This window comes from Ailuropoda melanoleuca, chromosome 17 (genome assembly GCF_002007445.2).
Source record: "Ailuropoda melanoleuca isolate Jingjing chromosome 17, ASM200744v2, whole genome shotgun sequence".
Taxonomy (NCBI): domain Eukaryota; kingdom Metazoa; phylum Chordata; class Mammalia; order Carnivora; family Ursidae; genus Ailuropoda; species Ailuropoda melanoleuca.
The window spans coordinates 3,276,716-3,289,637 of record NC_048234.1 but is presented as its reverse complement, the minus strand read 5'-3'; the positions used below and the strand labels follow the sequence as shown (position 1 = coordinate 3,289,637).

General features: G+C 55.6%; 1 protein-coding gene across 1 annotated transcript; it reads left to right on the top strand.

Annotated features, from left to right (window-relative positions):
- Window positions 1-399: 399 nt before the first annotated feature.
- CCDC42 (coiled-coil domain containing 42) lies at window positions 400-12,030 on the top strand. Its single transcript, XM_034646665.1, has 7 exons — window positions 400-833; window positions 1,120-1,225; window positions 1,511-1,615; window positions 3,170-3,367; window positions 7,509-7,730; window positions 7,875-8,033; window positions 11,768-12,030. Exons 1-7 carry the CDS (start codon window positions 751-753, stop codon window positions 11,843-11,845), a joined length of 951 nt encoding a protein of 316 aa, XP_034502556.1. The 5' UTR covers window positions 400-750; the 3' UTR covers window positions 11,846-12,030.
- The last annotated feature ends 892 nt before the right edge of the window (window positions 12,031-12,922 follow it).

Sequence of the window (12,922 nt, the reverse complement as noted above, 5' to 3'; positions counted from 1 at the left end):
TCATCAGGGACACGTGTCACATCTGACGGTCATGGTACCAGGGCGTGGCTTTTCTTCACATTTTGATGGCACTGGCCCTGAATCGGTTACACTCTGGGAGCCCCTTCCACATCCCCGGGATGGCCTCTTTGGTCCCCAGGCTCCCCACCTACTCTCGCCCACCACTTGGTTCTCAAGCTTGGGTCTCCTCCCACTCTCCCTGGATTCCCCACCCCTGCCTCCTTTTCTTCTGGCCCATCTGTCCCAGGCCCAGACCCTCTCTCACCCTCACACACACCCCCGAACCCCCAAGGACACCCCTCCACCAAAACCCCCCCGTTGGGCCATGGACCCCCAGACCCTGCCTCCCAGGCCTGGACACCAGCATCTAGTCAGGCCTTACTTCTCCCCAGAGTTCCTGGGGTGGTGGGGAGGGTAAATGCAGGAGCAGAACGTGGGACTCCAGCAGGACTGGGGTCAGCGGGGACAAGGGTCAGAGAGCAAAGCCTGGGTTCCGTGGGTGGTCCACAGAACCAGGGGGCCTGTTGCCAGGTAACCAGATCTCCCTTCACTCGCCAACACATCGTCCGAGCTGCTGACCCACCAGCCTCCCAGCCGTCCTGCCCCAGTCTCTCAGACCCCCACCCTCTGCGCGACCCTGAAAAGCAGGAGGAAGGGAGAAGCAAGAGCCGAGCCCGCACCCCTGAGCCACCTGTGGCTCCGCCAGCCATCGTTTCCCTGTAAGGCTCTGGCCACGGGGTCAGCAGCAGCATGAGTCTGGGCATCATGGAGGAGGAAGACCTGGCCGAGTACTTCCGGCTGCAGTATGGGGAGCGCCTGTTACAACTGCTGCAGTGAGTGTCTGGGGCTCTGGGGCCTCCCCCAGCCCCCAGCCCCCCCTTCCTGCCTGTCCCCTCCCCCACCGTAACCCTGAGCCCCAAGTCACCTGCCCTCTCACCCTGGCACCAACCCACCCAGCCTCTGGCTTTCCAGATGCCAACACAGCCCTCCCCACACACCACTCCCTTCCCTCACGTGGGGGCCAGGAACCCCCCCCCGCCCCCCCACGGGTTGGCCCAGCCCCAGCCGGCCCCTGGGCGCTCTGAACCCACCGGCCTCTCCCGCCCATGTCTGGGGCAGGAAGTTCCCCAACACTGAGGATCAGTCGGAGTCCCCATCCCTCCGGCTGCTGGAGAAGAAGAAGGAGGCCATGCTCATGCACCACGCTATGGAGCAGAAGAAGGAGGTGGGGACGCAGGCGCGGAGTGTGGGGAGGCCGCGGGGTTCAGAGCCTGAGGACGGGAACCCCCCATTTTGTGGGTGGCAGTGGCTGGAGCCAGAAGTCCTGCGCGAAGCTTCTGGGTTCCCTCCGAGGAGAGAGAAAGGATCTGAGTCTTGGGGGTAGCAGGGTCCTGGGACGCCCTGCTCCGACCGACCCTGGTGTGGGGTGGAAGGTGGGAGGCCTGGGGGCAGAGGCCCTGGGGCAGGAGGTGCAGGGACCCTCCTGACCTCTCTGTGCCCCCACCCCAAGACATTTCAGCGCAGAATGGAAACCCTGAACCTGCGCTGGGAGGAGCTGAGTATCAAGGAGGCCCAGCTGAAGGCCCACATCCGGAAGTTTGAGCAGTTCATCCAGGTATGAGGGGCCCATGCAGCAAGTCGCTGCTCCTCCCCCTCCTCCCTGTCTCCCTCTCCCCCTCCCTCCTCCTCCCCGTCATCCCCCCACTTCTTTCCTCCTCCCCCCCTTCTCCCTCCTTCTCCCTCTCCACCTCTCCTCCTCCCCTCTGCCTCTTTCCCCCCCACCCACCTCCCTCCCCTCCTTCTTGCTTTTGCTGACTCGTTACCCTGGGTTAGCATCTCTTCCCTGCTCAACAAGGCCTGGGGCTGCTCCCTCTATGTCCCCACTCATTACGGTTTGTAATTTCCTGTTTCCCTGTCAGTTTGGGCCCTTCTAGACTGCGGTTCACCATTTCCTCGCCTGTGCCTGGTACATACAATGTCTCTGGGAGAATGAATGAATGAATGAATGGGTGGAGGATGACAGGCAGGGATGGGCACGTGGGGATACAGAGACGAATCAGACAGGGCTTCAGTCCCCGCCGCCTACCCACCCCTCCGTCCTTGTGCTGAGAGTCCAGGGGTCCATTGAAAGACCAGGCCCCAGAGTCCATCAGAGACGACACCTCTCAATCAGTCCTTAGAGGAGCGATCTGACCACCCCGATTTCTCCAGACCAGCTCCAGCCAGCCCTGATGGAGCCCTGAGGGGGCCCGGCCCAGCTCCAGGGGGAAGCCCTGGCCTCCGCTCTGGGGTGGGGGTCGGGGGCTGCTCTTGGGCAGCTCCTGTCTTCTCTGCGCCTCCTCCGGGTGGGAGAGGAGGCTGATGGGCCTGGCACATTCTCCAGGGGTTGAGTCCTCCTTACTGGCCAGAGAAAAGCTAGTGGCGTGGGTGGGGCGGCTGGAGATGAGGAAGCTTCTCCAAGGGCTGCTGGAGGCCCAGCAGCCTGGCAATCCCAGAAAACTTTCACAAACGCAGACGCCTGGGATTCTGTGCTTGCAACAGGCCTGGTGGGGGGAGGCCCAGCAACTGCATTTTTAAAAAGCTTCCCAGGGGATTATGATGCACAGTTGGACTGGTTTAGGGGACCCTGGGTCCTGTCCTGGGCTCACGGGGCAGAGTGCAAACCCTCCCTGGGCCTTCTCCACCTGCCTCCCAACGTCCTCCTCCATGTGGCCTCAAGGGAGCCCCTGAAGAGGGACAGAAGCCACACAGGTGCCCTGTGAGGGTGCGAGTGCCCCCTGATCTTGCGGGGAGGGCTTTGCAGAATGAAGGAGATGGGGGTGTCAGCCCGACCACCCTTTCTTCGGGGACATCTGTCATCTGCACCGTCGGCTCTGGCCTCAGCCTGATGCCAGTCTGGGCTACGGGGACGGGCTGTCGGGAACGGCCTGCCCTGCCAGGACCATCTCCTGTGCCCGCTCCCTAGGGCTGGACCACGGTTGCCCAGGGCCTCTCCTTTCTCCAGTTGGAGAAATGGAGGCACCAAGTACCAAGCACCAAATGGGGAGAAAATCCGGGCCTCCTTGCTCACGGGTGGCCCAGCGATCCCTGCCCATCCCCGGCAGACAGAGGGAAGGACAGGCCCAGGGTCCCACGGGTGCCCCCTCCCCCCCCCCCGCCCCCGGCCCAGGAGAACGACCAGAAGCGGATCCGCGCCCTGAAGAAAGCCAGCAAGGAGCGGGAGCTGAAGAGGCAGCGCGTGCACGAGCTGGCCAAGGCCAAGCAGGAGATGGCCGCACTGCAGCTGGAGCACCAGCGGCTGAACTCTAAGCTGCAGGACTACTCCATCTTCAACAAGTACCTGGAGAAGGTGGTGGAGAACTCAGAGGTGAGGGGGGGGGGAGCAGTGGCCTCCCCAGGGCCTGGGGCCAGCGGGGGCGCTGTGCAGGGTGGTTGCCCAGCTCTGACCAGGCAGCTGGGAGAGGCTGGTGGGGAGGGGTCCTGGGCTGGTCTCTCTGGGGTCCGAGCTCTGCCCGTGCATCTGGGTGACCTTCTGTGTGGGTGGCGTGTTGGGGGAGCGAAGTTTTGCTTGGCACCCCCAGTGTCCAGCTTTGCCTGCAGCGGGATGCGGGATGCAGCCGGCACCCACCCCTGCTCCCCCTCCTGCCTGCTGAGTTTCGTTTACCTGGGAGCCCACAGAGAGAGGAAGGGAAAGAAACTGGCAGACACCCAGCCCAGTCCAGAGCTAGAGAGCGCAGTGCACAGGCCGGGCCCAGGGCTGTTGGGAGCCTCCTTGAAACAGAGCTTTGCCCTTTCCTGCGGTCTCCTTCCCTGTCCCCTGTCTACCCTTCTCCCACCTCTGGCCCTTTCCCCTCAGCCTCCTCCAGGGAGCTCCTCTTCCCAGCTCCTTCCTTAAATGGTCCTCGGGTCTTTGTCCCTGACCTTCCACTTTTCTCCTTGAGCAACTTGTGGGGCCTCCCACGGATGCGTCCCACGCCCCCATGTGACAGCAGCAGGCAGGGACCCTCACCGGGGGAGCCAGGTACGGGGTATGCCTTCTGGGGGTGTGGGTCAGTGTCCTGAGGGCAGCAACCTGGGGAGACAAAGGATGGACAGCTTTCTAAAGTCCCAGATAATTTCTAGGGTCCCGTGCTAGAACTAATTTACGTATGCGAAGCCCAGATCTGTGTTGTGTCCCATTCTAATGATTCCTATTGTACAATAAGTGGTTCATTCATAATGGGGGGGGGACTATACACCACAGCAGCAGAGCAATTATAAGAGGGGACTCCGATTCAGAGCTGGGGAAAGTGTGTCTTACCCCCGAGGAGCTTGGCCTGCGTCTGGCTCTGAGCCTCATGCCCTATACTCACGGCCGGGAGTCCCTGGCTCAGCTCTTCCGTTTCCTGCCCCCACGGCTGCCAGTCCTCCCACTGTGCGTGTCCAGCGCTGTGAATGGTGTGGCCTCGCACCCTCAGCCCCGCCGTTACGGGGGCCGCCTCCTCCCCCTGCTCCCTCCCTGCAGCCCATCGATCAGCAGATCTGGTCTATTCTGCCTCCTAAGTATTTCTGGAATCCGGCCCCTGCCCTTTCCTCATCCAGACCCCCAGGGCCCCTCATGCGGGAGTTCAGCACTGCCTTTATTCCTGGCCACCAGGCTGTCCCACACTCTCCCAGCGTGATCTCCCGCCCCTCTTTCTTCCCCTCTCTTTCCTTCTTCAGCTAGGTCTTTCAGAATATTTTAAACACACCGAAAGGTATAGAGAGATAGATAACAGCACCCGGGTATGCACTGCACCTTGTCAAATCTTCTTATATCCCCCAAATGGCTTCCAGTTCTTTTTTCTTAAATAAGACACTACCACTCATTGAAACCCCTTGTGGGCCCCCCTTCCAAGCCCCCTTCTTCTTCCCCTCTCTGAGGAGGCCACCACATCCTGATTTTTAAGCTGCTCGCACTCAGGTTTGCTATTATTTTGGCAACAGGGTACATATCCGTAAACTATGAAGGGTACTGTTACGTGTCCCCTTGTGACTTGCTTTTTCTGATCAAAGATGCTTTCTCTTAAAAATTTAAAAAAAAACAATCACGTTTTCCTTATGGAAAATTTCAAACATATACAAAAATAGAATCATCCATGGAATCCCCGTTACTCATCACCTAATTCCAACAATTACCGACTCATCAAATCATCCCCCAACCTTCCCACCTCCCATTTTGAAGCAAATGATATATTTTTTCATCTGTATTTCAGTACGTGACTGTCAAAGATGAGGTCAATACCATTGTCGCACCCCGTAAAAATGTGATCGTAATTCCTTAATACCAAGTCTGCGGTCAATGTTAAAATTTCCCCAACTATTGCACACATGCTTTGTTTGTTCCAACTGGTTTGTTCCAACTGGGGTCCAACCAAGGTCCCCACGAGGTATTTGGTTGTTAGTTTGAGTCTCGAGTGTCACAGACATTCTGATGTTGATCCAAAGAAGCCAAACAGAAAAGAGGACCCACGTATGATCCCACTGATCCCACGTATGATCCCACTGATAGATTTAAAAACAAGTAAGAGTGACTCTTTGGTGATAAAAGCCACAATTTTGGTTTCTTTGGTGGTGGAGGCAGATCCTGAGCAGAAGGGGGTGAAAGCCCCTTTTAGGGGGCCGGAAATGTTCTGTCATCTCTCCTGCACGTATTAGCTAGGAAATTACCACTGAGAAAGACTTCATCAAGAGAATCTTGCCTTCATCAGCTGTTTGATTACTCTGTGAGTCTTAACGGAAAGTCTCGTTAAGTGCTTGATTCTTAATTACGGTTTTCGGATTCATGAGCTGGTTCTCTGGCACCCTCCAAAGCTGACCCGTCGTGCTGTTAGTATGTCATGAGTTCATGGACTGTTGATGTATCTGGGATGTGTCGATGCTTTGCACTCATCCTTACTGATGTGCAAAGCATCCCATCTTTACACAGCGGGAGCTCTTCAGGTTCAAACCTGCGTCCTTTGCACCAGCCCCCAGCACTGGACAGGTGCTCCTGGCAGCCTCATTCGTTTTAACTGTCGCGTGCCGTTGCATGGTGTGTGTACTCGGCGAAATTTCGGAAATGCAGATATAAAGTTCTCTCTGCTTCCTAAAACCCTTTAACAGAGGAAGTCCGCACTCCTCCTCAGGGGTACCGGGCACTTTTGTCACTTCCCTGGGGTGGATCGGTCCGTCCCCATCTTCAACGCAGGCTATTCAAACTAAGTTCCCATGAGCATCGTGAACAGGCCCCACGCACCCGTGGTCTGTCGGCGGCTGCTCCGTCTGTCTGTCCTCACCTTCCCCCACCTGCCCTTGGCTGGCCAGCTTCCGTTCATCCCTCTGGTCTCATTGTAGCCATCCTTTCCCCCCAGGAAACCTTTCCTGGCTGTTCCCCTCTCCTCTAATGCTGAGGTGGGCGGCATTATGGATAGAAAGGCCAGTGCTCACACCGCCTTCTAGGGCCCGGGGCGGGGGGGTGTGTGACCGGCAAGTTCAGGTCAGAGTGTCGGCTGAGCACCATGCTGGAGAAGGCCTCGGCCCCGCCTGGCAGGCCAAGCCCCCCCTCTCACTGGTACCGTCTCCAGCCCCCACAGGAGGGGACCTCAGCACGCGTGAACAAATTCCCGAAAGCCTTATGCTGAAGATATTCCCACACATCTGCGACCAGCACCCCCTTCCCCATCATAGATAGGGCTTATCACTCTGTGTTGTAACTCTTCCCCTGCCTGTCTGTCCTCCGTCCACACCAGCCCAAGTTGTAGGCTTCCTAAGAGCAGGGTCTGGCTTCCTCATCTCCTGCGCCGTCCCTCGCATTCAGCATACTGCCGGGCTCATAAGCGGTTCTCGGTCCGTTCTTGTTGGACAGGGTAATTATTGCCTTGGGAGACATCTCAAAATGCACCACCTCAACCCCTGAACCCCAGCCAGCAATCCTCTAGAATCACCTGGGGGGCGTGTTTGCAAAATTCAGGTGCCAGGGACCACCTCCCGCCTGTTTATTAAAATGAATCTCTTGGGGCGCCTGGGTGGCTCGGTCAGTTAAGCGTCTGCCTTCGGCTCAGGTCATGATCCGAGTCCTGGGATCGAGCCCCGAGTGTCCGCCTCTCTGCTCAGCAGCAGTCTGCTCCTCCCTCTCCCCTGCTTGTGCTTTCTCGCTCCCTCACTCTCAAATAAATCAATAAAATCATAAATCAATAAAATTACTCTCTTGGGGGTGAAGCCCGACAGGTGTCCTTTTTAAAGTTCCCAGGTGATGCCCACATGCCAACCGAGGACCCCAGCTCCAGCTGCAGGTGCCCCCAGTACAGGGCCCGTGGCCCATACCAACCCAGGAGGGCGAGCAGGTGGACTCCAACGTCCACAGGGCCTCTGCCCTTTGACCTTGGCCTAGGGTCTCCCCGCTAGGCTGAGGCATCTAGGCAGGGAGTTGGCAGGCGGGGCTCCGCCGTAGGCCCCGGGGCAGGGGACAGCTGCAATGCGGTGATGGGATCCCCCCCACACACCCGCAGTTCGAGGAGATCCACGAGGTGATTTCGCGCTACAAGACGCTGGTGAGCATGCACCAGGACCTGATGCGTTCGGCGCAGGAGGGCCAGGAGAAGATCGAGCGCGCCAAGGCGCGGCTGGCGCGCTACATGGAGGAGAAGGACGACGAGATCTTGCAGCACAACAACGAGCTGGCGCGTCTGCAGATGCGCTTTGACCGCGCCCGCAGCGACGTCATCGTCTGGGTGAGCGCAGTGGGGGGCGTGGGGTGGGGAGGAAGTGGCTGGGGGGCTTCTGGGCACGGGGGGGGGCGGCGGGGTGAACGCGGGACACCCACCCACACATGCACGCACACGCCTGCTCACGTCCCGGCTCCACCCCCTCCCCAGGAGTCTCGCTGGGCGCACATCCAGAACACCGCCGCCAAGAAGACCCTTTTGCTTGGCACCATTAAGATGGCGACGCTGAACCTCTTCCAGATCGTGAGCAAGCAGCTGAAGGAGACCACCACCGTGTCTCTGGAGGACACGCACAGACAGCTGGACATGGTAAGAGGCGGTGCAGTGCCCTGGCCAGCTGGGTCTACTGAGCTAAGAGGGTTGTCCCTCCATCCAAAGCAAGAATGAGCCCCCACAGAACAGTGGTTCTCAAATTTAACAGGATCAGAGTCCCCTGGGGGCTGGGAGTGTTGCTGGGCCCCAGCCCCAGAGTGTCTGACTCAGTAGGTCTGAGATGAGAATCCATGAATTCCCATTTTTCAACAAGTTCCCAGGTGATGGTGCTGGTCTGAGACCCCCCACATTAGCGCGGACACCCTGTTGGCTGTAGTCAACACGGCCAATGGCAGGGACCCAATACTGAATTCAGTACTTATGCAAAACAGTCTTACTGAGTTCTAGAAAGAGGCTGAAGGCTCCTGCCCAAGGTCCACTCTTTGGGGAAAGAGAATATTGGGGGTTGGGGGGTAGGGGGAGGAATCAACAAGTTGAGGGAAGTGTTAGGGTCTTATTAGTACCAATCTGACGTTTTCTCTTTGAAGTCACTGAAAGGAGGGGCACCTGCCGGGTGGGTCAGTCGGTTAACTGTCTGCCTCCGGCTTAGGTCCTCATTCCAGGGTGCCGAGATCGAGCCCAATGTGGGGCTCCCTGCTCAGCGGGGTTCTGCTTCTCCCTCTCCCTCTGCCCCTTCCCCTGCTCGTGGGTTCTCTCGCTCTCTCCCTCAAACAAATAAAATCTAGTTTAAAATTTTTTAAAAAAAATAATCAAGTAACTGAAAGGAAATTGGAAAGCAAATACCTTTCTCACTGTATGATTGAAAGCTGTTCGATGCCACGCGCATGCGCTTCCCCAAAATCATCTCACTTCCGGGCACAGGTGTACCATCTCCCACCGTTGGGGAAACTCCGTGCGGCAGACGCATTAGCCATGCTTCTCGTGACATGCAGAGAACCATGACTGATTCTTCATTCCTTTGGCAAAAGCCTCGAGCCCTGCCATGAAATAATAGCACGTAAGCTCCAGAAGGCTGGGATTTGTTTGTCTTGTTCCTAACTGTATCTCAGTATCTAGAACAGTGCCTGGCACACAGTAAGTGGTGAATGAGTATGACACACAAGCCAATAAAAGCCGTGGACTGGAAGGTACTTGCCCTGTTTAACAATAACAAAAAAGTGAAACTTGGGGCACCCAGGTGGCTCAGTCGGTTAAGCGTCCAGCTCTTGGTTTCAGCTCAGGTCATGCTCTCAGGGTCATGAGATTGAGTCCCTCGTGGGGCTCTGCGCTCAGCGGGGAGTCTGCTTGAGCCAAGTCTGATCACCAAAGTCTGATTCTCAGACTTTTTTGGTATCAGGAGACCTGCACACTTTTAACATTGAAGACCCCCAAAGAGCTTTTGTCTCTATGTGTTATACTATTGATATTTACCATATTAGAAACTCAAGCAGAGGGGCGCCTGGGTGGCGCAGTCGTTAAGCGTCTGCCTTCGGCTCAGGGCGTGATCCCGGCGCTCCGGGATCGAGTCCCACATCAGGCTCCTTCGCTATGAGCCTGCTTCTTCCTCTCCCACTCCCCTGCTGTGTTCCCTCTCTCGCTGGCTGTCTATCTCTGTCACATAAATAAAAAATAAAATCTTTAAAAAAAAAAAAAAGAAAAGAAACTCAAGCAGAAAAATTGAAGAATTCGTTTTTCAACGACGAGAAGGAGCCTGTCAACATCAATGGCCTGCTTGATGAAAAACACATTTTCGAAACAATACTTCGTGGGACAAGTCACACTTTCACAAATCCATTTAATGTCTGGCTTCACGGACGACTGGTGGATTCTGCTCTTTGCTTTTGTGCTCAGCCCTATGTCATGGAAAACCCCAATCTGATAAAAGCCGCTGTGCACTCATGAGAGAAAAAAACAAGTAATGTCTCCGTGTTACTGAAAAAGGACTTTGCCCCTGCAGACCCCTGTCCCCGGCAGAAGGGTCTCAGGGACTCCTGGAGGTCCTCAGGCCCCTCTCCCTTAGCTGTTGTAAAGCAAGGTGGGACAGGAGGTGGTCATCTCCAGCTCCCTGCCCCGCCCAGGCATTCCCCGCCCAGGCATTCCCGGCTCAGACCCTGGCTCCCGGCCCATCCACTCTGGACTTTGAGCTTCTGACTCCCCCTCAGCCTCAGTTTGCTTCTACAGGAACACTTCCTACTGCTCAAGTTATTTTAAAAATATCCCACCGCGTTCCCGTAAGACGTGAGCCTATGGACAGACATGCATGTGATCAACTAGCCCAAAACAATTAAAAACAAGGACCCGGGAGAATTAAAGTGACAACCGAAGGTCCAGGCAGGAGCGAGACGTACCGACTGCGGATTCTTGGATTACCAAGGACAGAAGCTCAAGAGGGCCGGTAGCTGGTCTCGCACCTCCTGACAAGAAGGAAAAGCAACACATGGATCTTGTACCAAAATGAGAAAACGTAGGTGTGCCCAGAGCAAACCTTTTTCCAGTGCTTGATTCTAACTGAAGTCTCCCAAGGAGGCTGCAGAGACTTCCAGCGCATGACGTCCCCAGCGACATCCCTGTGACACCCAAGCACGAGCCCTGGAACGCAGCCACTTCTCTAGAACTTAGGAGCGTGGCCCCGGAGTACAACGTTGGAAGCGTGATTCTGCAAAAGGCTGAATTTGAATTCAACGGTACTGTGTCATGGAAGGTCCAGGGTGATCCCTGAACGAAACCCAAGCCCTGGAGCGCCATTTCCCTAATTGTGCTCAGCAAATCCTAGACGCCCAAGAGGTGGGTAAGTTTCCTAGGGGGAAATCAAAGGCGTTCGTAGACTAATAGGTTTGGAACACTCTCAGCGAAGCAAAGCTAGACGGTCTTTACACACAGGACTTCCTCGTCTTTGCTGTGGTTCTGCCCTGAGACTCTCCAAGCAGATAACGTTTCTAAAGCTAACTTGACCACAGAACCCTTTCTGCAGGGGGGTGTGATCACTGGTTATAAGAACATAGTTTGGGAAATTCTGGGCTTGTCTCTTCCGGAACCCTGGGGAAGATACTTTAATTCATGGACTCTTTGTTTCCTCTTTTGCAAAACAGGAATTGTACCCATAATAGTAACAGTATTCCTGGCAGACAGGGTTGTTGAGAGTTTGGAATCATACGTGTAGTCCCATCTCCAGGAACATTCTTGAAAGGAGAGATTTTAGAACTGAGGTCTTAGAGACCATCAAGGCCAATCTGTTCTCCCCCTTCCCTTTTTGAAGATGAGGAAGCCGAGTCCCAGAAAGATGAACGGATTTCCCCAGAGTCAGGAGACCAGGTCCCCACGTGGCGCAGAAACGCATGTTCTCTGGAACACAAGCTAGTGAACAAAACTCAGGCTTCCCTCCATGACTCAGTGTTGTCAAACGGGCATCCGTTCTGGGTTCCAAGTAAATACCCCCGAAGGCTATTAAATTGTGGGTGGCCGTCTCCCCCCAACAGTGCTGGCCCCCGCCAGAGGCTTCTAGAGTCAGAGTCTGCTCAGCAGCCCCTCGTCTGTATCCTCCGTCAGACTGTCCACTGTTCTTTTTCATACTGTCACTGCGTCAGCCCCCAGGAGTTCCCTGTTTGTGCCTTCCCGTCTGCTAAGCCTGATGCTTCATCTAAAATTATTGTCAAGTAAGGGAAAATTAAAGGCCTCAAGAATTCAGTCCAGGGAAACAGTGACTCCTTCCAGGTTATGCCCCGACGTGCTCCGTGTGGAGACGGGGTGGCCTGGTGCTGGGTGGGCTAACTCGGGTCCCCTTGCCTTGTTAGATCCAGCAGTTTATCCAGGATCTGTCGGACATCTGGGCAGAGGTGAAGAAGAAGGAACAACAGCAAGTCCGGGTGTAAGGAGCCACTGCGGTTCCAGGATGTTCTGAGACAGAGACTGAGAGAGGATAGGTTCCCAGTGAGCTTGTGGTCCCGTCAGCCCAGTCCAGCCATCTGGGACCCCTGTGCCTTTCTGCTGGTGAACACCCTGCCATTTCCCCCCCTCAGTCCTCAGTCCCTCCCATCCCTGAAAACATTAAATTCTGTAAGAGGTTTGTTTATAAGTTCTGTCTCTCTTCGGCTTATTCACGGAGAAGATGGCCCATCGAGGGGAGAAAAGCACCCCTTCTTGAAGCTGGTCACTTAGGCAGCCCAGGGACTAGAAAACAAATCTCAGGCCTGGCATGTCCCAGGCTTTGGAGTTGCACGCAGAAATAGGACCAGGAGCGGGGTGAGTACATAGGACCCTTCTTTCCTCTATCACCTCAAAAACAATTTTTTTTAAGTTGGGGTTTGTAACTGGGGTTCAAAGACTCAGTAGAAACTATGAAGGCAGCTTCCCAAGTCAGAGTTCACAGGTGATAAGTCAAGGACGGTCCCCAACCTAGAGACCAAGCCCTGCTCCCCTCCCTGCTGGGACCCTACAACAGGCAGTGTGGTACCCGGGGCACTAATATGGGAATAGCAGGCAGGCTGCCGAGGCCTCTCAGCCGGCTGGAAAAATGGTTGGAAACCAGCAAAACTCGGGCATCTGGGGGGCTCAGTTGGTGAAGTGTCTGCCTTCGGCTCAGGTCTTGATCTCAGGGTCCTGGGATCGAGCCCCACGTCGGGCTCCCTGGTCCACGGGGGAGCCTGCTTCTCCCTCTCCTCCCCTCTCGCTATCTGGTCTCTCCCAAATAAATAAATACAATCTTAAAGGAAAAAAAAAAGAAACCAGCAAAACTGAACTGCATAGAGATAAATGTAAAGTTACACACTCAGGGTCAAAAGCTCAAGATGATTAGTTAGGTCAGATCAGAGACCAGACAAAGCAAACAGCATTTATTGGACATATATTCACGCACACATCATCTACGTCTTCTCTGTCTTCCGGAGCGGCACACCTGCTCAGGGACAGGGACGCTGGCTACAGATGACAAGGTGAGGAGTCACAATGGG

What these genes read in the sequence shown, in the direction of transcription:
- CCDC42 (XM_034646665.1), top strand. Translation starts at nt 751, where the DNA reads ATGAGTCTGGGCATCATGGAGGAGGAAGACCTGGCCGAGTACTTCCGG. An exon ending in AGTTTGAGCAGTTCATCCAG is followed by an intron (nt 1,616 to 3,169) that starts GTATGAGGGGCC and finishes CCCCCGGCCCAG; the next exon opens with GAGAACGACCAGAAGCGGAT. An exon ending in AGGTGGTGGAGAACTCAGAG is followed by an intron (nt 3,368 to 7,508) that starts GTGAGGGGGGGG and finishes ACACACCCGCAG; the next exon opens with TTCGAGGAGATCCACGAGGT.